The 23,716-nt window shown below is 41.2% G+C and overlaps 1 protein-coding gene across 2 annotated transcripts in view; it reads left to right on the top strand.

Annotated features, from left to right (window-relative positions):
• The first annotated feature begins 285 nt into the window (after positions 1–285).
• Positions 286–23,716, top strand: part of Ift81 (intraflagellar transport 81) — an 83,151-nt gene continuing 59,720 nt past the window's right edge. Inside the window, exons 1-10 of one of the 2 annotated variants that reach the window (XM_057764561.1) lie at positions 286–393; positions 3,972–4,139; positions 5,022–5,125; positions 5,969–6,149; positions 9,293–9,382; positions 12,754–12,819; positions 13,126–13,236; positions 15,173–15,257; positions 21,452–21,615; positions 22,790–22,885. In XM_057764561.1, coding sequence (XP_057620544.1) covers positions 3,996–4,139; positions 5,022–5,125; positions 5,969–6,149; positions 9,293–9,382; positions 12,754–12,819; positions 13,126–13,236; positions 15,173–15,257; positions 21,452–21,615; positions 22,790–22,885 — 1,041 coding nt within the window. In that variant the 5' untranslated portion in view covers positions 286–393; positions 3,972–3,995. Of the gene's footprint in view, positions 662–3,971; positions 4,140–5,021; positions 5,126–5,968; positions 6,150–9,292; positions 9,383–12,753; positions 12,820–13,125; positions 13,237–15,172; positions 15,258–21,451; positions 21,616–22,789; positions 22,886–23,716 lie in introns of both variants that reach the window. The other variant, XM_057764560.1, reaches the window with a different exon arrangement.

Below are 23,716 nucleotides of genomic sequence, written 5' to 3' on the forward strand. Positions count from 1 at the left end.
GCCCAGTGCTTCCTGACCCCAAACCCCATCCAGCCCTGCTTTAAAGAAGTAGTCGCCTCAAGTTTGGTAAGTAAATAAATGTATGAAACAGCACACGCAAATAGCACAAGCTAAGTACTTTGTCAAGTGTGAACTGTAGAGGGTTCGCAACGGCGATTATCGCCTAGAGTGGGACCAGCAGCCCGGGACACCCTAGGCTTTCGGCAGTGATTCAGAACTCCAGGCAACAGGTCCAGCTTCCCAGCCTGAGGCCCCGCCCCCGGTGCGCGCCCTAAACCATGGGAAGTGACGTCACCGCATGGCAACCGTTGCCAAGGAGCGGTCTCTAGGAACCCGCTAGCGCCCGGGTGCCTCCCGAGGGGTGGGGAAGTGGTTTCGTGAGGAGAATTTGAGGTAACCCCGCCAACTCACGGTCGGAAACTCGGAGAACCCCCAGTCCCCTCGAACTGCGCCCGCTCCCAGCCGGTGGCGGCGCCAGGGCCTGGCCGGGGGTCGGCCGCGTGGGGCCTGGCGGGAGCGGGGTCCCTGGCCCCCCTCGGCCCCGGACTCTGTTCCTGGGACTCGCGGGAGCCAGTGGGCCTGCGCACGCCGCCCCGACTTGTGCCAGATAAAACGCGTCCTGGTTTTAATTCTTGCCCCGGCCCCCTGGGTGCTGCTGTGGGTGAGTGCTGGTGAATTAGCGCGGCCAGTTGCGCTGGAAGAGGGATAGTAATTGCTTTTGCTAATTTTAGCGCGCCCGCCGGGCACCGACAGCCTACCTGTTCAAGAACATCTTTGTCCTCTGAAAGCTGGTGGGCGACCTGGGGTGCGGGAACCCCAACTGATTTCTTTCTTTAAAAAAGTTTTTTTGGTTGCCATATATTAGTTACGCATAATGGGTGCCATTATGCTATCTTCATCTTCATACATACAGTGTCTTTTGATCATACTGCTCCGACTTCCCACTGCTCTGATTCCCTTTCCATTTCCCAACTCATCTCCCTTCGACTTTAATGAACCCCCCCTTTCTTTTTTGGTGGTCCTATGAGTTTAATTATGGTTTCTTTCAGGAGCATGGTTACTTACCAGTGGCACACCATTGAAGAAAATATAGATCCCTCCCTTAGCAACCATTACCTGTCTGTAAATACTCATGAGCTCCCAGAACCCCGCTTTTCTTCTCTCTTTTTAGCAACATTTTACTCATTTATTCAGATATTTGGTTTGATTTTGTGTTTCTGAAACAGAAAAAAAAGACCTGATAATTTCAAAATTGTTTTAAATTAAATATATGTGGATATGAAGATGTGTATTAATATATTTTTACAGCTGAAAACTTGAAGCTCCACAGTTTTAAAAAAATAAAGATAATTACTTTTATTTATTTTTGGTTTGTGTTTTGAGACACAGCTTCTCTGTGTGGGTTTCTCTGTGTAGCCCTGGTTGTCCAGGAACTCACTCTGTAGACCAAGCTGGGCTCCAACTCAGAGATCTGCTTGCCTCTGCCTCCTAGCACTGAGATTAAAAGGGCAAACCACACTTCCTGGCTAAGATATTTTTATATAAGCTTAAAAGAAATCTTAAATTTAGAAGCTATGCTGGTTATGCCATCCTTTTCTGACTTTTTACTATTTTAATTTACTCATAATTGAATTATTATGAAATAGTAATATCTTTAGTTTTTTTAAATGTTTTCTAAATGTTAGCTTCACCCACCCAATTAAGGAACCCATTTCACGCCAAGCTTGTGGACCTTAATTTTAATCCCAGCATTTAGGAGGTAGAGTCTTGGTCTACATAGTGGGCCTGTAGCCCAGGCCACCTAGGCCTACACAGTGAGATCTTTCAAAAGGAATTAATTTTTTTTTTTTTTTAGAGCAAGATGCTCATGGCTTCACTTTATATCTTGAGTGAAATAGTATCTATTTCAGAGTTTTAACTAAGAAAACATCAAGATAACCTTTGCTTCCTTTATCTCACTTATCTTTTCTAGTTTAATTGGGTCTTATGTAGCCCAGGCTGGCCTCAAACTCTGGCTCCTTCTCTCTCAGCCTCTGTAGTCCTGGGGTTACAGATGTGCAGCATCATATACAGGAGTAGCAGTTCAGTCTGGGGTGGTTTTGACAAGGTCTCAAGTGGCCTACGCTGCTTTGACCTCACTGAGTAGCCAAGGATCACCTTGTACTTCTTTTTGTTTTATTTTTTGAGACAGGGTTTCCCAGTAGCTATGGAGCCTGTCCTGGAACTCACTCTGTAGACTGGACTGGCATCGAACTCACAGAGATCCGCCTGCCTCTGCCTCCCGAGTGCTGGGATTAAAGGCATGCCCCACCACTGCCCGGCCCACCTTATACTTCTGATTGTCCTGTTTCCATGTGCAGCCACATCCAGTTTATTCAGTGCTAGGAATTGAATTCAGGGTTTCCTACATTTTAGGCAAGCCCTCGACCAACTACGCCACGTCCCCAGCCCAGTTCATTTTAGTAAACAATTTCCCATGGTAAAGCCTTTTTAGCAGTTGAATCAGATACATATTTTTTAGTTTAGAATTAAAAAAATAATTTAAAATATTTATTTTAGGTGTATGTTTGGCCTGCATGTATGTATGTGCACCACATGCCTGCTGATGCCCGTGATGTTTAGAAGAGGATGTTAGATTCCCTGGAAATGAAGTTAGGGAAGGTTGTGAGCCACCACGTGGGTGCTGGGAAACAAACCCCAGGTCCTCTACAAGAGCAACCAGTGCTCTTAACTGCCGAGTGCTCTTTCCAGTCCCAGAAACTCAGTTTTTTGTTTTTTGTTTTTTGTTTTTTTATAAGGTTATGATCTTTCATAACGGCCTTATTTCTTCTTGACTTAGGCTTCTGTTTTATTTACTTATTTTTTATTTGTTTTGGTCTTTGGCTTGAGACCTATGAAGGAGTTCATTCAGTCTGGTGGAAGTCATTGTTTCCAGCTCAATGTGTATTCACAATGGAAATGCGATTCCTCATGGAAAGCACAGTTTTGCAAAGCAAGAAACAATGTACACCTAAGAAAGTAGAACAACATAAAAAAGTAGCCTAAGGAAAACCGAGTAGACCCTATGGTGGGGGTGGAGGGCAGACTCTGTTTCTTTGCTGCAGAACTTGAGGGTCTCCTGAGATAACTTGAACCTGAGCTTGGTGAGAGTCACACCTCCAAACAAGAGAAGCCATCCTGGCAGGCAGAGAAAAGTAGGTGGAAGCAGGGAGCAGTGACTGGGCTGGCTTCAGAGTGAAAGGTCATGAGATCTGAGAGGATCAGCCTTCATTCCATAGGAAAGAGAGCTTACAAGTGATTTGCGATGAGAGGTGGCGGCCAAATGCTGGAGACCGTTTCCTCATTGGACGTAAAAGGAAACCAGGGCCTGGATTACCCAGAGTTGCCGTCTCCCAGGCTAATCCAGTAATAGAAATGGGTGGAGAGCATGTGCTGGAGACCTGCACAGCACTAGAGAACATGCCTGGGCTGTATGTGGTGTGTGGGTCCTGCTTGCACTCTGTGGGTGAGGCTAAGCACAAATACGGGCTCCATCGCCAGATCTGCTTGCCAAAAGGAACAAGATCTAGATTGTTACCATAAAAATCTGATATTTTAATGTGAGTTACCAATTTAAAACAAAAGCTAAAATTTTGCCTGTAATTCTTTCTTTAACCCAGGGTAAAAACTGTGTAGCTGGACTGGAGAGGCGTTAGTGTAAGTGGACTATGTTCAGGTGACTGCTGCCAGAGCTGATGTGTGTACAAAAGCAGTCAATATTAAATGTTAACAGCATATATAGATTCCATAAGAAATTTCATAGTTTGATTTCTTCCAACAAACTGGCCTTTTCCTCACATTTTGTATGCTGTACAGACCTCTTTGTACCCCTCTGCCTACTTCCTATAAACTTAATTCTGATTCTCTCCCAACACTTTCTTTTGCTATCAAGATTAAGGACTCCCCCTCCTCTTTTTTTCCCCACTTTTTAGTTTTAAGCTCTAAGAGACTTAATCATGAGTGACCAAATCAAGTTCATCGTGGATAGCCTCAATAAGGAGCCTTTTAAGAAGAGCTATAATTTAATCACATTTGATTCTCTGGGACCAATGCAACTATTACAAGTTCTCAATGATGTTCTGGCTGAGATCGACCCCAAGGTAAGTTTTCTCTTCAGTTCCATTTTTTATTAGTTTTTTTTTGTTTGTTTGCTTTGTTGTTGTTGTTTTTTAACACAGCCCTGGTTGTCCTGGAACTCACTTTGTAGACCAGGCTGGCCTCACTGAGATCTGCCTGCCTCCGCCTCCTGAGTTCTGGGATTAAAGAAGTGGCTAAATTTTCTCCTTCTTTGTAATGAAAAGTCTGTTAGGACAGCCTGCCTTTGCCTCTAACTATTGTGGGTCTGCAAAGCCCTCCTCAGGCCTTGTTTACCCTGCTTGTAAAGCAGGGGTAAATGATCTGTAGGTCTCCCTACTAACGCACATTTCAGTTGTCTACGGAAAAAAAAGTTTTGTTTTGTTTTTTACATTTTATTTATTTAGTGTGCTTGTGTGGGGGCATGTACATGCTTATCAAACCCAAGAAAAAGGACAACTTTCAGGCATCAGTTATTTCCTTCTACCATGTGAGTCCCTGTGATCAAATTGGGGTTGTCAGGCTTGGTGGCAGACCCCTTTACCCATTAGGCCATTTCGCTGGCCCCTCAATTTTCTATTCAAACCTTATTTAGACATTGTTTCTCTACTTTTAGACACAAATAGCTTTGGTCCTGGAATAAAGATGCATTTTACAAAAGGTTTTATTGTATTGCAGGTTAGTTCATGTCTTTTATCCACTTTCTGTGAAGCTTGACATTCTAAATGTGAGTCCTGATCTGACTCATGTGCACCCTCACTTGGAATCGGAGCCCTGCACTTACTCTGCTTTATGAAGAGACCATTGTGCCTGTTAGCTCTACCAGAACAAGCTTGTCAATGAGTTTAAATATTTTTCTTCGTTAAATATACAACAATGACATATTTTTCAATTTATTTATTTGTTAGCAAGATGTTGATATCAGAGAGGAGATGCCAGAGCAGACAGCCAAGCGAATGTTGAACCTTCTTGGTATCCTCAAGTACAAACCTCCAGGAAATGCTACAGACATGTAAGAATCCGCTCATATATCATGCTTTCCTAAAGCCGTGCTTTAAAGCTCAAACCTCCAGATGCTGTAGTTGGTCTTTTTAGGTAACACCTGGCCCTCCCTCTTCTGATTGCCTTAGGACATTACAGAATTTGAAAACCATTTTAATCCTTCGAATGCTGTGTTGTCACGTAGAAAGTCTTAAGTGGGTCAGTTCTTCCCCTCTGACCAAAAAAGTCAGGCAAATACCATTTTGTGATTTATGCCATTCTAGATAAAATAACTCTGGGGCTGGAAAAATGGTCAGTGGTTAATAATGTTTGCTGCTCCTTCAGAGGACCTGAGTTTAGTGGCTCACAATCATCTACAGCTCCAGGGTATCAAATTCCCTCTTCTGGCCTCTCAGGGCAGATACACACACACACACCTGCACACACCTGCACACACAGCATGTACTTAGACAAATATACACATACATATAAATAAAAATCTTAAGAAACCGAAACAACTTAAATGCTGCCCAGCCAGCATTAAGAATTAAGGTTTACTTTGGAAACTAGCTCTTGTAGACCAGGCTGGCCTCGAACTCACAGAGATCCACCTGCCTCTACCTCCCAAGTGCTGAGGTTAAAGGCACGAGCCACCACTGTCCAGCCAATTAATTTTTTTTCAACACAACTTCTTGGATACTTTAGTAATATATTGAGGATTTAGTTTTCTGACTAATGTAAGACTGACTTTAGCCTTGTATCCATATTTTAAAAGTAGTTCTGTAAAGCAATAAGGACCCTGTCAGTTACGCTGTGAATCAAGGCTGTCTTTTCCAGTTATGCTGACTGCATCTGCGGTGTGTTTTCTTCTTAGGAGTACCTTTCGTCAGGGTCTGGTGATTGGAAGTAAACCTGTAATTTACCCAGTGCTCCACTGGCTTCTTCAGAGGAGTAATGAACTAAAGAAAAGGGCATATTTAGCTCGTTTTTTAATAAAACTGGAGGTGCCAAGTGAATTTCTACAAGATGAAACTGTGGCCGACACCAATAAACAGGTACATATAGTGGACAAAGTTGCTTGGCTTCAGTGAGAATCTCTCTCTAATTGTTACTTTAGGGTTCCAAGTGACACCAAAGAAAATGGTGTCAGCTGATGGTCATATCTTAAACAGTGACTTTCACACACAAATACTATTGGTGATAGGAAATGGATGGTCAAGAGCTTTCTGTACTAGGTAATTCTGGGTAGATGGACTCCTGGGCTGGAGACTGCAGAGCACTGTGCCGATCAGTAAGGTAATTATGCAGTTTGCCATCCAAATGAGAGAGAAGCTGGCTGTCGTGATAGTACAGCAGGACAAATGATAGACTTGTGGGCCCTGCAGCTGATGCAGGCTTGCGGTTCTTTCAGGATAGAGAGAGTGGATGTTTGCAGTGCATTTTTCTCACCATCATTGGCTTCTGGCCTTGGATCTTTCTTTAAGCTCCTGACTACTGAGGTCTGATTCCTGGGTCCTCTTGTCGGTACCTGGCTGACCACAGATGGCAGAAACAGAGAAACCAGGCTGGATTTCAAAGAATTTTAGTTTTTTAGACTTAGATTGATTTTGGGGTCAGTTTGTTATGAAGTTTGTAATTCTATCTTTTCTAGTAGACTGTGAGGTTCATGGAGACAGGTGTGTCTGTCTTTGTTTTCTTCCAGGATTTAGTATAGTGACTTTTGTATATTGGTTGCTTAGTATTTGGGCTGAATCAAAACAATCAAATATTTTTTATTTTTCATCTGTGTATTGTTATAGTTGTCATTAAAAGTAAAGTTAATATTGGTCTCTTAAAGCCACGGCTGTATGTACATAGGTCAAATGATAAAACAGGGATGTGTAAGTGTGCAGTATTTCTGCTCCCTTCTCACCCCTTCATAATGGGTTCATATGTATTGCATAGATCACTAGCAGTGATTTTAAAAGATTACATTTTGGATATCTGTTTGATATGTTTTGGTAATGTCAATAATTCCTTTAGAGGAAGTTTATTAATAGTATCTCTTAATATACTTAGCTAATTAAGGGGATAAAAGGCAATAAAGATGTTCTTGAAGCGTGTCTGAGAGGTATGTGTATTTAAAAAGAGCACATTTAGCAAAGACACTAATAAAAATGATTCCAGGTGGTGGTGGTGCACACCTTTAATCCTAGTACTCAGGAGCAGAGTCAGGAGGATCTCTGTGAGCTGAGGCCAGCCTGGTCTACAGAGTGAGTTCCAGGACATCCAGGGCTGTTAAACAGAGAAACAGTATCTCCAAAAACCAGTAAATGTGTATACACACATACATACATCTATATGTATATATGTGCATGTATACATATAGAGGGAGGGAAAGGAAGAATGTTGTCTTTCTGAATGAAAAGTTTTAGAATGAATGATTTGTAGATTTATAGAATATGATCAGTCAAAAATATTAATTTCTTGATGCTATCATTTAAAAGATACTGTGGTGTGTATGTGTGTGGTGCTAGAGATTGAAACGGTCTTTTTTTAAAAAAGTAATTTTTTATTTTATGTGCATTGGTGTTTTGCTTGCATGTATGTCTGTCTGAGGGTGTCAAATCTTGGAGTTACAGACAGTTGTGAGCTGCCATGTGGGTGCTGAGAATTGAACCCGGGTCTGTTGTGGTTCCTGCCACCCAGCTCCCAGCTGCCTGGCTAGCTTATGCCCCGAAATAACAACACACAAACTGTATTCTTTTAAACACTGCCTGGCCCATTATATCTAGCCTCTTCTAGGCTAATTCTTACGTATTAATTTAGCCCATTTCTAATAATCTGCCTAGCACCACTAGGTGCGCTTACCGGGAAAGATTCAGCATGTCTGACCTGGAGACTGGCTGCATTGCGTCTGGCTCTGAGAGGAGCTGCCCTGCATCTGAGCTCACGTCCTCTTCCTCCCAACATTCTGTTCTGTTTACTCTACCCACCTATGTTCTAACCTATGAGGGCCAAGCAGTTTCTTTATTAATTAACCAATGACCTTCCTCCATCACGGGTCCTCTGAAAGAGTAGTTATTAGTGCTCTTAACCACCCAGCCATCTTTCCAGCACCTGAACCTAGGGTCTTATGCATGTTAGATACATGTTCTACCACAGAGCTATACTTTCAGACCATAGACTACTGCTCATTTAAAAATTAGGGTAACAGCTGTGGTATTTTTTATTAATCTGACTACTGTTTATAACACACCTGTGAGGATTATGTCTATAGTAAGCCCTGGGGTTCTGAAGGTATTCATACCAAATGCATTCTAGCCCTCTTGGCTATTGCTATTTCTGATAGACAAGGGGCCAAAGCAGGCTTCGCTGAGAACAGTGGTAGCTGTGCTTGGACTGTGACTCTGTTACCCAGGTTAGCAGGGCTGGTGTTGCAGGTGTTCTCAGAGGGAATAGGACAGGTAACCTGCAGGTGGGAGCCAGGGCGTTCCAGGGACAACATAGCAAGAGTTGAGATCCTGAGAAAGAAAATAGCCCGAAATTGAGCCAGAGAAGTATTTAGTGAGGAGATCATGCAAATCTTGTTTTTTATGTGCTGTATGGATTGTAAGAATGTGCAGGATTTTGTTTTTGATTTTTGATATGTATCCCATTCTGACCTTACACCCCTGATCCTTCTGCCTCAGTCTTCAAAAGCCTAGAATTACATTATGTAATCGAGACTGCTTTTTGTTTTTTAAGGCAGGGTTTCTCTGTGTAGCTTTGGAGCCTGTCCTAGAATTTGCTTTGTAGACCTGTAGACCAGGCTGGCCTCAGACTTACAGATTCACTACCTCCTGAGTGCTAGGATTAAATGTGTGTGCTACCACCACCTGGCAGTAACTGGTTTTTTGTTTGTTTGTTTGTTTGTTTTTTGTTTTTGTTTTTTTTTTGTTGTTGTTGTTTTTCAAGACAGGATTTCTCTGTAGCTTTGGAACTTGTCCTGGAACTAGCTCTTGTAGACCAGGCTAGCCTCGAACTCACAGAGATCAGCCTGCCTCTGCCTCCTGAGTACTGGGATTAAAGTCCGGCTCCAATAACTGCTTTTAAGAACATGTATTTAATGTTATTTTTCTAAGGATTTAAGTGATTGCAGCAAGTTAGTGGGCAGCTTGATGAAGAGAACACGACTGGATGTAGTCATAGCTGGTAACCTGCTAACTTCCTCTTTCAGTATGAAGAGCTGATGGAAGCTTTTAAAACTCTGCATAAAGAATGTGAACAGCTCAAAACATCTGGATTTTCTACAGCAGAAATAAGAAGGGTAAAGAAATATCCATTTGGACTTGAACGATACCTTATTCAGATTGTTTGACTTTAGTTAACCCAGGCTGAGTTTTAGCTGTATGAAAATTAGTGATGGTAAGTGACTGCTTTGTGGGCTTTAGCATTGGTTTGCGCATCAGTTGGTGGTGCACATGTGTCTGTGTGTGCGCGTAGAGGCCAAGGACATCTGGAATCTTCCTTTGCTTTCTACATTAGTTTTTGCAGCAGAATCTCTCACTGAACCTGAAGCTTAGGTTAGCCTGACTGGCCAGCGATAACTGTCTGTGTCCAACCCCAGCACTGGAATTCCAGGCACACTCAGCCATGCCCAGTTTTTCCTTTGTAGTTCTTTACTGAAAAAATCAGTGAGGGCAGTGAGTTCATGTTTCGTGTTGACAACTAGCCGGGATTTAGAAATACTTCATTTTGACTCTTTATTTGGTATATATTCTATATATGATATAGAAAATGTAGAAAAGAACAAAGAAGAAAAAGTTGTGTTGTATGTATATGAGATCATGCAGTACATTATTACTCGTCTTGCTTTCTTTATGAAGGCTCCAATCAGGATGCCGTTATCCTCCTTAGAGACAGGGTTTCTCATTGGCCTGAAGCTCATCAATTAGGTGAGACTGTCTGGCCAGCCAGGCTCAGAGAACCCCCCCGTTTCCACCTCCCTAGTGCTGGGAATGCAAGTGTGTGTTAGCATGCTCACTTACTGTGTGGGTGCTGGAAAATGGAACAGGACTCGGGTCCTGCCTCTTGTTTGCTAGGCAGGCTTTACCATCTGAGCCACTCCCACGGTCTCACTGCTTTCTTAAGACTTGTTTTTATGATTTTTAAAATGTGTCCATGTGTGTATCTGTGTGGGAGTATGTGCATGTAAGTGCATGTGCCTGCGGAGTCCACAGAAGGATGTTGGATCCCCCAGAGCTGGAGTTACAGGCATTAAAAGCGGCCTAACATGGATGCTGGGAACCAATCTCAGGCATACATGCTCTTAGCCCAATGGACCGTCTCTCCAGCCCCTTGCTGCTTTTTAATTATTACTTTGTGAGTGTATTTTCATTGTTAGCTTTCTATAAAATTATAGCAATGTCCAAATTAGTTTTCTATAGTACATATACATTAATCATATTTAGGTTTTGACTTAATTTTTTTGCTATTATAAATAATGCCATGATTATCAACATAATTTTTGTATGGCTGTGATAGTTTCTTTGCAATATTTTTTAGATATAGAATTGCTTGTTAAAGCACATGAATTATTTTAGGGCTTTTAATACATGTTCTCCAGAAAATATTTTTTACTTTCTGCCCAGGCGTTTAGGTACTTTCCTTAAACACTTGCTATTCTGACTTGCATGAGTCTTGTATTTTTAGAATTCCTGAGTTATGAGTGCTATCTTTATATTCTCATTAAATCAGAGACATAAAAGTTTCTTCCTCAGGGAAGCCGTCCCTGACTCCCTAAATAGATCACTTTCCCTAGTTCTTTTCCTGTTGTGGCATTCATTGCCCTTATAATTGCCTTAATTTCTGTCTTTCTAAATGCACGAAGCCCTAAGAAGGGAGGGATGTGCTGTGCATCTTCATCACTGTCCTCCAGTGCCTGATAAGGGGCCTGGCATTTGGCAGGCCCTCAGTAGGAGTTTGTTGATTAGAAATGGAAGGTGAGCTGAGCTCCGGTCGGTAAGAAGGCCTGGTGAGAGAGCCTTTGCTGTGCTCTGGGAATGATGACTCAGAGAATGCAGAATCTGATTTTAATTTCATTCATTATTACTAAATATTCTTGAACTTCTTCTCTGTAGTAGATTTAGATAATATGATTAAAAAAGAAATAGAAAAGAATTCACTCACAATCATGTGCTCTTGAGGTACCTATTGTTGACAATTTCTCTTGGAATTGTGCTATATATAAGTATTGTAATTTGCTTCTTTCAAGGAATGTCATTTCATACCTTTTCCATGTCATTAAACACTCTTCTACACCACTTTAATGACTTTGATTTTGTTATACTGTAGTTAATCATTGTCAGACATTTAGATTCTTTCAAATTTGAGCTTCACTGGCATCAGTAGAATCCTTATAGAAAAGTCTGGCTTTAAGTGAACATTTTTATCACATTTATTTATTTGTGTGTGCCAGTGTGCATGTGGAGGGAGGTCAGAGGACAGCTTATGGAAGTTCCTCTCTCCTCCTACCATGTAGGTCCTAGAATTGACCTTAGGTTTTCAGGGCCCTTACCCACTGAGTTACCTTGCAGACCTTAGTGAACATTTTATTAGAATCCCGAGTGCAGTGTGCCTGGCCTGAAGGATGCATCTTTATTTTATGACTTCTCACATTATTCTTTAACACAGTACTATCAGTAGTGAGAGTGCCCATGTCCTGAAATCCTACCAGTTCTGGCTCCCATTGTTTATGTCACCTACTATTAGTGAATAGGTTTTTGGTTTTTGTTTGTTTAGGAAGGATGTTAGTTTCTCTGTTTTCATTGCCGACTATTGTAGAGCTGATTTAAGAAAGAAGGCAGTTTGTTTTTAATTTTTTTTTTCAGAGAGAAAATTGGTTGACAAACCCATATACAATTTTACTTTTTTGGTTTTTAGAGACAGGGTTTCTCTGTAGCTTTGGAGCCTGTCCTGGAACTAACTCTTGTGGACCAGGCTGGCCTCGAACTCACAGAGACTCACCTGCTTCTGCCTCCTGAGTGCTGGGATTAAAGGTGTGCCACCACCGCCCGGCTCAATTTTGCATTTTAAGAACACCAAATGGGTCAGACATGGTGGTGCATGCCTTTAATCCTAGCACTTGGGAGGCAGAAGCAGGTAGATATTTTGAGTTTGAAACCAGCCTGGTCTATATAGTGAGTTCCAAGACAGTCAGGGCTATCTGGTAAGACCCTGTCTCAAAAATAAAACGAAACAAAAACAAACAAAAGCCACCATAACCTTAAAAGTAATTTTGATGGGAAACCAGCAAGATATATGGTTTGTTATTTAACAAAGTAAATGGGATGTCAGCAGCTGTTCATGTATTTAGGCCTATATACATTTCATTACGGAAGATTTTTGAAGAATCATGTAGCCGTATTTGGAATCAGAACACAAGTGTGCTGGCTGGCAGCTTTACCTTGCTGTGCTATCACCTGCTTTAGTTGCTTTTCTAGATGAATGCCAAGCTGCCAAGAAAAAATTCTCTTGCATAAAGAAGCCCGGGGGAAAATGGAAATGCCCTTAAATCAAAGAGGATCTTTGCTTCTTGCTGCTCTGGTTGTGATGGGATAGTAGAGCAGGGCTTGTGCAAAACCCACCTCAATCCTGTAGACTGAGAGTGTTTTTAATGGCCTCTTTACAACTGTTTAGGACATCAGCGCAATGGAAGAAGAAAAAGACCAACTCATGAAGAGAGTTGAACGTTTGAAGAAAAGGGTAAGTCAAGAATTAGCCCCATAGACTTCGGTGAGTCCCAAGGACTGGCAGAGATTTAGGAATGCAAATAAAGATTAAGTCAGGCATGGGCATCCAGGGGAGGATGGACTCAAGTAACACTGGGGAAAGGGAATCTCCCAGGCAGTGGCCCAAAACTTTCAAGGACCTGGAGTTGAAAGCTTGGCTGTCATCTCGGGGAGTACTGTTTACCAAAAGGAAATGATGAGTGGACGTGGGAGTCACATGACTTGCTAATGCCTTCCTCAAATGTGACAGTAACGTGTACTACTTATTCCTTTACTGTAGGTGGAGACTGTTCAGAATCATCAGCGGATGCTTAAAATAGCGAGACAGCTTCGGGTTGAGAAAGAGAGAGAAGAATTTCTTGCACAACAGAAACAGGAACAAAAGAATCAGGTATCCACAGAAAGTTTATACGCAGGATCACAGAAGTAGCTCCTCTTAGTAATTAAATATATATATATGAATGAATTTTAGAATTTCATATTTCCTCTTGGCAGCATGATGGACCTACTCTTTTTCTTTAGGACTGTGTGTGTGTGTGTGTGTGTGTTTTGCTGGGAATCAAACCAGGGCCTTGCTCGTGCTGCCCATGTACTATATGACTGAGCTTTATTCCTAGTCAAGACTACTGTTTTTTCTTTCTTTCCCTTTTGCAGTATTTGAGGATTGAACCTAAAGCACATGCTAGACAAGCACTCTACAATTGAGCTATATTCCCAGCTTTCTTTTTACTTTTAATTTTGAGGCATGATTTGCTTATTTGCCACTGGAGTAAAATGCGCAGGGTCCTGTGATCTCTGAAACCAAAAGAGCATTTTTAGTGCCTTAGACGTAGGGCGCTCTGTAAAGATTCTGTTCCACTAGCAGCTATTCTTACTGCTGCACAGTAGAATAATTCTCTGCTGTGTAGGAACAGCATGAGTCAACTACAGTCCATACTTAACCACATAGTATGGAGCCCCAAATAAGGTGTTGCTGCTGTTGACAATGTCACAAAATACTCTTAATTAAAAATACTCTGAGTCCTCAGAATCACCCACACTGTCATGTTTTTTATTTATTTATTTGTTTGTTTGTTTGTTTGTTTTTCGAGACAGGGTTTTTCTGTGGCTTTGGAGCCTGTCCTGGAACTAGCTCTGTAGACCAGGCTGGTCTTGAACTCACAGAGATCCGCCTGCCTCTGCCTCCCGAGTGCTGGGATTAAAGGCGTGCGTCACCATCGCCCGGCTACATACTGTCATGTTTTTAAACTTCACCTTAAAGAAGAAATTATTTGGCCTGAAAATTTTACTTTAATTTATTAAAATCTGCCTTAAACTTTAAAAATATATTTCAAATCAGTGTAATTTCTAAATTGCCAATTTAAACCGGCAACTGAGTGATTTAGTTCCATGGGAGCTTGACTTGGCACCACAGCAGCTGCCCTGCAGCAGTGAGCTCTGTTTCCTGAGCCTCGAGTGGTTATTTAATGTCATTTTCTGATGCTGAAGAGTACTGAGAATGGTAACATCTCCTAAGGCCAAGGAAACCACACTACTCAGGAAAGACTCTGCATGTATCTCTCCAGTGAATAATTAGTTAGGTTAGTTTTGGAAGCAGGGTCTTTTTAAGTACTTCTGGCTGTCCTGGAGTTTGGTATGTAGACTGGCCTTGAACTCAGAGATCTTCCTGCCTCCTGAGTGCTGGGATTAAAGGCAAATGCCACCACACCAGCCACAAAGATTTTTCTTTAATCACTAACTGAAACAGCAACTAAAGAAAAATGTGGAAGCATGTCTTAAATTTTGTATGAGGGACTAGGTAGATGGTTCAGTAGATAAGAGCGCCCGATACTCTTGCAGAAGATCTGTGTTTGGTTCCCACTGCCCACATAGGGTGGCGTACAACTTCTTATAACTAATCCCATGGGCTCTTTAGACCTCTATGGGCACCTGCATGCAGTGGCACACACACACACTCAGGTACACACACATTTGAGAAAACTAGTTTATATATATATATATATATATATATATATATATATATATATATATATATATATATAAAATTTGTTCGTTTTTTGTTTTTCGAGACAGGGTTTCACTGTAGTTTTAGAGCCTGTCCTGGAACTAGCTCTTGTAGACCAGGCTGGCCTCGAACTCAGAGATCCGCCTGCCTCTGCCTCCTGAGTGCTGGGATTAAAGGCGTGCGCCACCACCGCCCGACCAGTTTAATGCACTTATTTTCTTAGTATTTACCTGTTTGTTTCTTCTATAATGTGAGAATCCCATGTATCCCCATTGCTTGCCTATGTGAGCATTGTTTCACTAAATCAAATTGTTATTTAAAGCTGTTTCACGCGGTGCAGAGATTGCAAAGGGTGCAGAACCAGCTGAAAAGTATGCGGCATGCAGCAGCAGATGCAAAGCCTGAAAGTAAGTGAACTTTATTTAGATGTTTTTATGATTCCCTGCGGCTTTTTTTTCAACATTTATTTATTTTTATTTTATGTGCATTGGTGCTTTGCCTGCGTGTATGTCTGTGTGAGGCTGTTGATCTTGGAGTTATAGACAGTTGTTAGCTGCCATGTGGGTGCTGGGAATTGAGCCAGGTCCTCTGGAAGAGCAGTCAGTGCCCTTAACCACTGAGCCATCTCTCCAGCCCATAAGTGAAGTTATTACATGATGTAGAAGGTTAGAAAATAATAATTTACACCAGGATATTCCTTAAAGTGATTAGTGGGAATTAATTATCTCACCATTTTGGAGCATCATTTCCTAGCTGGTCAGTAGGAATCAATAAAAACATCCATGGGTTTTCTGCCTGCATACAGAAGAGGGCACCAGATCTCATTACAGATGGGTGTGAGCCACCCTATGGTTGCTGGGAATTGAACTCAGGACCTTTGGAAGAGCAGCCAGTGCTCTTAACCTCTGAGCCATCTCCACAGCCCCCATCCATGTGTTTTCAAAAACATTTTTTGCCTCCTATTTCAGTCAAAGTGTAAGAGTAACATTAGCTGTGGAAGTAAATCCTCCCCTGTGTGCTTAGGGTGGGTGCTGTGAGAAAGATGCAGGGAAAAGCACAGATTCCTGTCGAGGCTGTAAAGAAAAAAATCAGATACTGGACCTCAGTCTGAATGCTTTCTATGGTCTGGTTTGTAGAATTACAGGTTAGTGATGCGGGTGTCCATGGCTGAGTTCTTTATAGCTTTGCACAGATGAATTGTTCTCATAACCCACTTAAACCCATCCCAGGCATTTTGAAAATGTTCTTGCACATCAGCAAGGAGATTACCCAAGCTAAAAACAATATAAAGCTCTCATTTGTGTTAGAGAAATATTACGATGTGATCATCTAGCTAAAGGAGGGATAGTAATCTATGATAGTACACACACATGGAATGACAGGTGTTGGAGAAATATTACGATGTGATCATCTAGCTAGGGAGGGATAGTAATCTATGATAGTACACACACATAGAATGACAGGTGTTGGCAGAAATGCACAGAAATTGGGACTCTCATATTTGTTTGTGGAAATGTAAAGGATATAACTGCTTTGAAAAACAGTTGAAAACTTATCAAAAATACTAAAATTTGTCACCATGTGAACTTCTGTTTCTGTCTTTCAACATTTATCTGTGAGTGGACACAGGTGTACGGTGTGAGTGTGGAGGTCAGAAGACAACCCGTGGGAGTTGCTTTTCTCCTTCCATCTCGTGGACTCCAGAGGTGAAACTCAGGTCTTCAGACCTGTAGGCAAGCACCTTTGCTAAATGAGTCGGCCCACCAACTCCTGAACTACACCCTCTAATCTTAGGCACATACTAAGAGAGCTGAAGCACCTATTCATACAGAAACTTGAACAGACATGCCCATAGTGGCATTATTTGTGAGAAGCAAAAGAGTTGCAGGAACCACATGTTCCTAAACTGATGTATATGGACTAACAAAATATGGCATATCCATACATTGGAATATTATTCTGCCACCAAAGTGAATGAAGTACTAATACATGCTTATGACATACATGAGCCTCAAAAACATAACTGTAAGCAATCAGCCATAAAAGACCACAATATTGTACAGTACTATTTATAAGAAATATCTAAAATAAGAAAATTCATAGAAATCAACTCAATAGAAGAAACTGTGGTTGGGAAAAGTCCACGTAAGTGCCTGTAAGTGAGTTTAGAGACTTTGGGAGCTGATAATAGTGACCTAACCACTGTTCTGGTGGTGGACACCTGTTTATATACTGAAACCACTGAATTAGACCTACAAATGGTTGAAAATGCTAGCTCAATAAAGGTATTAAAAGAGATAATACAGGGCTGGAGAGATGGCTCAGTGGTTAAGAGCATTGCCTGCTCTTCCAAAGGTCCTGAGTTCAATTCCCAGCAACCACATGGTGGCTCACAACCATCTGTAATGAGGTCTGGTGCCCTCTTCTGGCCTGCAGAGATACACATAGACAGAACATTGTATACATAATAAATAAATAAATAAATATTTAAAAAAAAAAAAAGAGATAATACAGGGGCTGGAGTGATGGCTCATTAGTTAAAATGGCTTAGCTCTTGCAAAGGTCCCAGGCTTGGTTTCCAGCACCCCATGACAGCCTACAACCATCTGTAACTGTAGCTCCAGGGGATCGGATGTCCTTCCCTGATCCATGAGCACTAAACACATGTGGTGCACAGACATAGAATGCAGGTAAAACACCCCAACACATAAAATGAACACTTCAAAAAAAAAAGATAGGAGTACAAAACTCCTATTTACAAGATGAGTAACTCATACGTTTAGTTTCCGGCTTTCCAAATCACCTCTTGCTCATCTCAATCTAAATTCCAGTTTAAGCAGTAAGCACACATTTAGGTACTGGTGACCTTTAGTTCTTTGTTTACTAAATTTTACTTTTTCATATGCTAATTTTCAGCAGGAAGATTTTTGTCTTAATGTGGGACGTGTTTTTTATGTGTTTCTATTATAAAAAGAAGATGAATACTCAAAAGACTCCACTGAATTACAGCTACTAAAGATTAATATCAAAAAGTAATTTGTGTGTACAAAAATTTACTAAATACTCTGCTTTAGTAGTTGGGAGGTGTTGTGACATACAGTTGTCCTAGGGAGATGCAGTACACGTCCAGACAGGGAGCCCACGACGGACTGAAACAAGGACACCAAAGTCCATGAGTTTTATTGAGGTTGCTTAAGAGGAATATGAGTGAGGGGTTCCTTACAGGAGCAGAGATGACTCAGAGACAGCTGTATCAGCACAGCCCACTCCAGCTCACAGAACTGGGAACCTGCAGCACACTCCACAGCATGCAAGCAGTTCAACAGATTGGCGAGTGTCCTTTCCAAGTGACTCTGTTCTAAACTTCCTCCAGGAAGCGAGGAGAGCTTCTCTTTCCAGGCAGCTGATCTGTCTCAGTCTCTGCAATTTGGCCAATGCGTTAGTCAGGGTTTTCTAGAGCAGTCTTCTCAACCTTCCTAGTGCTGCAACCCTTTAATACAGTCCTCATGCTGTGGGGGCCCCAACTATAGCATTATTTTATGGCTCCTTCATAACTGTAATTTTGCTACTGTTATGAATTATAGTGTAAATATCTGAAATGCAGGAGATCTGATGTGTGACCCCCAGAAAGTGTTGCAACCCACAGGTTGAGAACCACCGCTCTAGAATGAGATAACTTATAGAATGAGTACATGAATGTGTATGTATACGTGTGTGTGTGTGTTTGTGTGTTTATGTGTGTGTGTGTAGAAAGGGGATTTAAATTGGGCAGTGGTGGTGCACACCTTTGATCCCAGTAGTTGGGAGGTAGAGACAGGCAGATCTCTGTGAGTTCGAGGCCACCCTGGTCTACAGAGTGAGTTCTAGGACAGGCTCCAAAAGCTATAGAGAAACCCTGTCTTGGAAAAAAAAAAAAATAGGGAATTTATTAGAATGACTTACAGGCTGCGGTCCAGCTGTGAATGGGAAGTCCAAGAATTCAGTAGTTGTTCACAAGGCTGATGTCCCAGCTGGTCATCACTATATGCTGGACTCCCAGAGAAGTAGGTTCTAATGCCAGTGAGAGAATGGGCTTGCTAGTAAGGTGAGAGCAAGCAGGCAAAGAGCAAAAACTTCTTCTTCTGTGTCCTTATTTAGACTTCCAGCAGGATATGTGGCCCAGATCAGAGTGGGTTTCTCCAGCTCAGAAGATCTGGAATAACTCCTGATCTCTCTCTTCCCACCCAGGCTAGCCAGTCTTGGCCTCTCCTCTCCCCTCTCCTCTTCTGTTCCCCTCTGTCTCTTTGTTTTTCTGTCCTCTCTCATTCTCTCTTCTCTCCCTTTTAATAAAACTTAATATTAAAAACAAAACAAAACAAAACAAAGATCTGCAATAAAGGCATGTCTTCCTACCTCAGTGTCCAGATCAGAAGTGGATCTTCCTACTTCAAATTAAGATAAAATTCCTCAGCCGGGCGATGGTGGCGCACGCCTTTAATCCCAGCACTCGGGAGGCAGAGGCAGGCGGATCTCTGTGAGTTCAAGACCAGCCTGGTCTACAGAGCTAGTTCCAGGACAGGCTCCAAAGCCACAGAGAAACCCTGTCTCGAAAAACCAAAAAAAAAAAAAAAAAGATAAAATCCCTCATAGGTGTGGCCTACATTTTGGGTTCTAGTTAATATCAGATGTAGCTAGGTTGACAACCAAGAATAGCCATCACAACTAATCTAAGAGTAACTCTCAGCAGCTTTATTGCTTTCTTTGGGAGGGAGGGGCCTAGTAAATCTGATCAGTTTCAGGAACATCCTGAAGCTATTTTGAGTTGCTTCTCTTCCTGCTTAAGGAGCCTCACTGCAGGGTGTCGGGCTTCAAAGGGACAGTGTCTAGGAAACTGCTAAGCAACAGGAGGTGGGAGTTGAGACTTAAGCTTGAGTAAAAAGAACGCAATCTTTTCCACAGACAGGAAGGAAAAATCAAGTCAGGAAAATGGCTGAAAATCTAGATTAAAATAAAATATATAATGCATACACTTTGTGAGTGGGCGGGAACTGGTGCCTGGGATTCCCTGGGCTTCCCTGGGCTTCCCTGCTCACAGCTCATGCAAATGCTGGTCAGACACTGTCCCTGACTGCCCTCAGCCTTTGATGAAGATAGCAGACATGCCGTTCACTCTGAACTTCCTTTGTAGCCTGTGTGTCAGGACCCTCCCCTTTCTCCAAGCAGTCATCCAGCTGCTTTTTGTCACTGTAGTAGTTGTTTTCAAAACTTTTTAAAATAGAAAAATATTTAAGAATTTTATATTCAAAAATTATTTTAGGCTTTGATTCCATGCACCTGTTATAGGAAGTGTGTAAGTGCCTGGGGATGAAGGTCCTCACATAGCCAAAGAAGAAGGGATGTAGACTTAGTGAGAAAATGCCTGGGAATGAGTGCCTAAGTGGATCGCTCTTCATTAAACCTTCTCCAGTCCTTCAAAGGGGCGGGGCGGGAGCATTAAAGAATGAACGGGAAATTTGTGGATTTGCATTAATAAAATTTTGCATGTTCTATTTGTACAACAGAACTAAAAATACATAATTTTAAAGCTTTGGGCTATATTTATTATGCAATCTTCATCCGTGGTGACTTAAGCTGGAAACTTACCGTTTTTAAAAGTCAAGCCAGAATTTGTAAATGTGTAATGCAAAGATCAGAAATAAACTATATAAATCTCTCCAGGCTGGGGATTTACAATAAAACTATTATTCACTGAAAATCTGTGTATAGTTGTACATTTGCTAAAGTAAAAAACTATTAAATCTTAAAAACATTTACTATAAACTAATACTTGGGAAAAATCAAAAGCAACCAAATGTAAGATATTTATGGAAGTGAGCACTTACTTTCTTTTTTTTGGATCTAAACTTGTTGACCCCTAGCATCTTCTTCACTGGTTTGATACTGACAAATTATTATGTGTTACTGTTTATGAGTTATTAGAAGTAGAGATACCATAAAAGAAAAAGAAGCCAGTCAAACCTTTAATCCCAGCACTCGGGAGGCTGAGGCAGACAGATCTCTGTGAGTTCATGACTTGCCTGGTCTACAGAGTGAGTTCCAGGGCAGCCAGGACTGTATAGAGACACCAACTCAAAAAACAAACAAACAACAGAAGAAAAGAAAGATTAAAATGTCTGTTATATAGGAGAGGACCTGGGATAGATTTCATTTGTGTTTTTATTTGGCTCACTGGCTTCTTAAATACTTAGAAGGCAAAGAAGAACAGTGGTAGGTTTGATTCTGCATCTGTTACTTGTATGTATGTTGTGATTTAAGGAATTAGGTTATGAAGTTAAAACGATCATAATATCACTTTTACTATGATTCTCTAAATATTCCTCTATGTAAATTGTGATCTGTGGTCATACTAATTAACCTGGAAGGACTTCTGTGGACTTTTAATGCACTGTGTAAGTGCTGCACAGAGAGCTTTAACCCCACCCCCGTCTCTGCCTACTCATGAAGCACCACACACACTGTTGGGCTAACCTGTCTTCTTTTTTAGTTTTTCAAGACAGGGATTCTATGTGTACGCCTGGCTGGAGCTTAACTTACATTTCCTTTTTTTTTTTTTTTTTTTTAGGTTTAATGAAGAGGCTAGAGGAGGAGATAAAATTTAATTCATATATGGTCACTGAAAAATTTCCGAAAGAATTAGAAAGCAAGAAAAAGGAATTACATTTTTTGCAAAAAGTGGTTTCTGAGCCAGCTATGGGCCACTCTGACCTTCTAGAACTTGAGTCTAAAGTAAGTAATGATCTTCTAGTTCCCAACTCTGTCTGTTTTGTGAAGAATACCTGCACTGTTCCTACTTGTGGCTCTAGAGCTAGCCTGGGCTAAGAGCTGACGCTCTGCTGATGAGTTGTCTCAATGAAAATTCTAGAATGTTGTGCTCCTACTTCAAAATAATCATAATATCAGATTTTAAGTGTAATAGGACAGCTTCCAATTTAAAGCTTTTCTTGTATGCTTGGGCTAGACTTTATTTCAGTGCTCACTGAACCTGGTAACGTATTAGAACATTTTGTTCCCTATAAATAAAACACTGCTCATTTGTATATTTTTAAAGTTATGAAAATTGATTGAAAGGTTTTATTTGCTGGTTTCTTAATTTATTCAATAGCTTCTATAATTAAATATCTAATTCTAACCATATTGCTTTTAATTCACTTAGACAAGTAGATGTTCAAGTCAGATGTGGCTTAAATTTAAGGACCTCTTTAGAGGTATGGATATACTGGAATGTTTTCTATTTCATTTTGTTTTCCTTTACAAAGGGTTAATGAACAGTTTAAATGATATATATCAAAGGACCACACACATTAGAATAGTAAAGTTTTGGATATTCCACATGAACTTTCTCGACTGGGTTTCTGAATTCCCTTGGGGAATGTCTGTCTGGATTCACACTGTGCCTTAGTGATCTGTAAGTCACAGTCAGGTGTGTGGATAACTTCAGGTGTGTAGAAAGCACATACCACATAATGATGTAAGACTATTTTCTCCTAAATACTTCAGTACTGTGTAGTCCTGTCAGATTCAATCTATAGAAGTAATCAAATTGTACAAATATTATTAAAGTTGTTTCTAAAGCGCTCATAAAAGTCCACTCATACAGTAGTTGGAACTCTGCTCCTTGTGATTTCAGAAATGGTAAAAACTATAAACTCAAACTGATGTGTCCTGGAGTCACTACTGAGGTCACTAGTTTGCGTAATCATGGGGAGAGTTGTATGCTTGTCTGTTTGATTGATCAGTCAGTCAGTTTTTTTTTCAGAGGATTCCACTGTAGAGCAGAAACTGACTTTGAAGTGCCTGTCCTCCTCCTCAGCCTCCCAAGTGCTGGAGCTGCAGTTACACAGCGCCACGCCTGGCTCTCCTAGGGAGAGTTTTAACATGTCTTATGTTTACGGTCTTTTAGGTCAATGAAATAAACACAGAGATCAATCAGTTGATTGAGAAGAAAATGATGAGAAATGAGCCAATTGAAGGCAAGCTCTCACTGTATAGGCAACAGGTAAGGCCTTTCTCTCGCTCCCATACTTAAGTCTGTAGTTCATGGGGAAGGCTGTGTTATCTGAAAGGTGAGGAGGAAGTAAAGAACAAAGGCTTTTCTGTCAGTGCTAATCCCCATGTTATAACAAAGAAGTAGCAGATACTAGGAAGGCCGAGTTTGAAATGCAGTGTGCCAATTTCTGTGAATGTGGAATTCTGTCTTCTAAATGGCAAGTTTATGTTAGGAGGTATAAGTCAAAATACAACCAAAATATGTGTACACTCTCAGATTAAAGCATTGATTTGTTGCCGGGTGGTGGTGCTGCACGCTTGTAATCCAGCAATCTGGGAGACAAAGGCAGGTGAGTCTCTGTGAGCTCAAGGTTAGCCTGGTCTGCAGAGTGAGTTCCAGGGCAGATGCTAAAGCTCCACAGAGAAACCCTGTCTTGAAAAGCCAAAAAACAAGACAAACCAAAAAGAATTGATTTGTTGACTGTAATTTTGCTACCCATTTTCCAAGAGATATAATTATATGATATACAGGTTCCAACTTTCAAATTCTTCTGCTTCTTGTCTGTTGGAATTAATTAATAGAATCAACACAAGGTTGGCTATAGGAGATGCTGGGCACTTTGATCTTGAGGGATACTCGCCTTTCTCCACTATGTGAGCTCTGCCTTGGCTTGGACCAAAGTTTCTATTTCTATTACCTGCCTACACCACAGTTCCACACAGAGTGCTGCTTCACCTCCTTGTCTGCTAACCTGGAGCACTTGCAGATTGGAAAACACTCCTTCATTGCTTACTTATAGGTTATACTAAGAAAATAGACTTTTTAAAGGGTTTGTACTGG

The sequence above is a fragment of the Chionomys nivalis genome, chromosome 3 (assembly GCF_950005125.1).
Source record: "Chionomys nivalis chromosome 3, mChiNiv1.1, whole genome shotgun sequence".
Lineage (NCBI taxonomy): Eukaryota > Metazoa > Chordata > Mammalia > Rodentia > Cricetidae > Chionomys > Chionomys nivalis.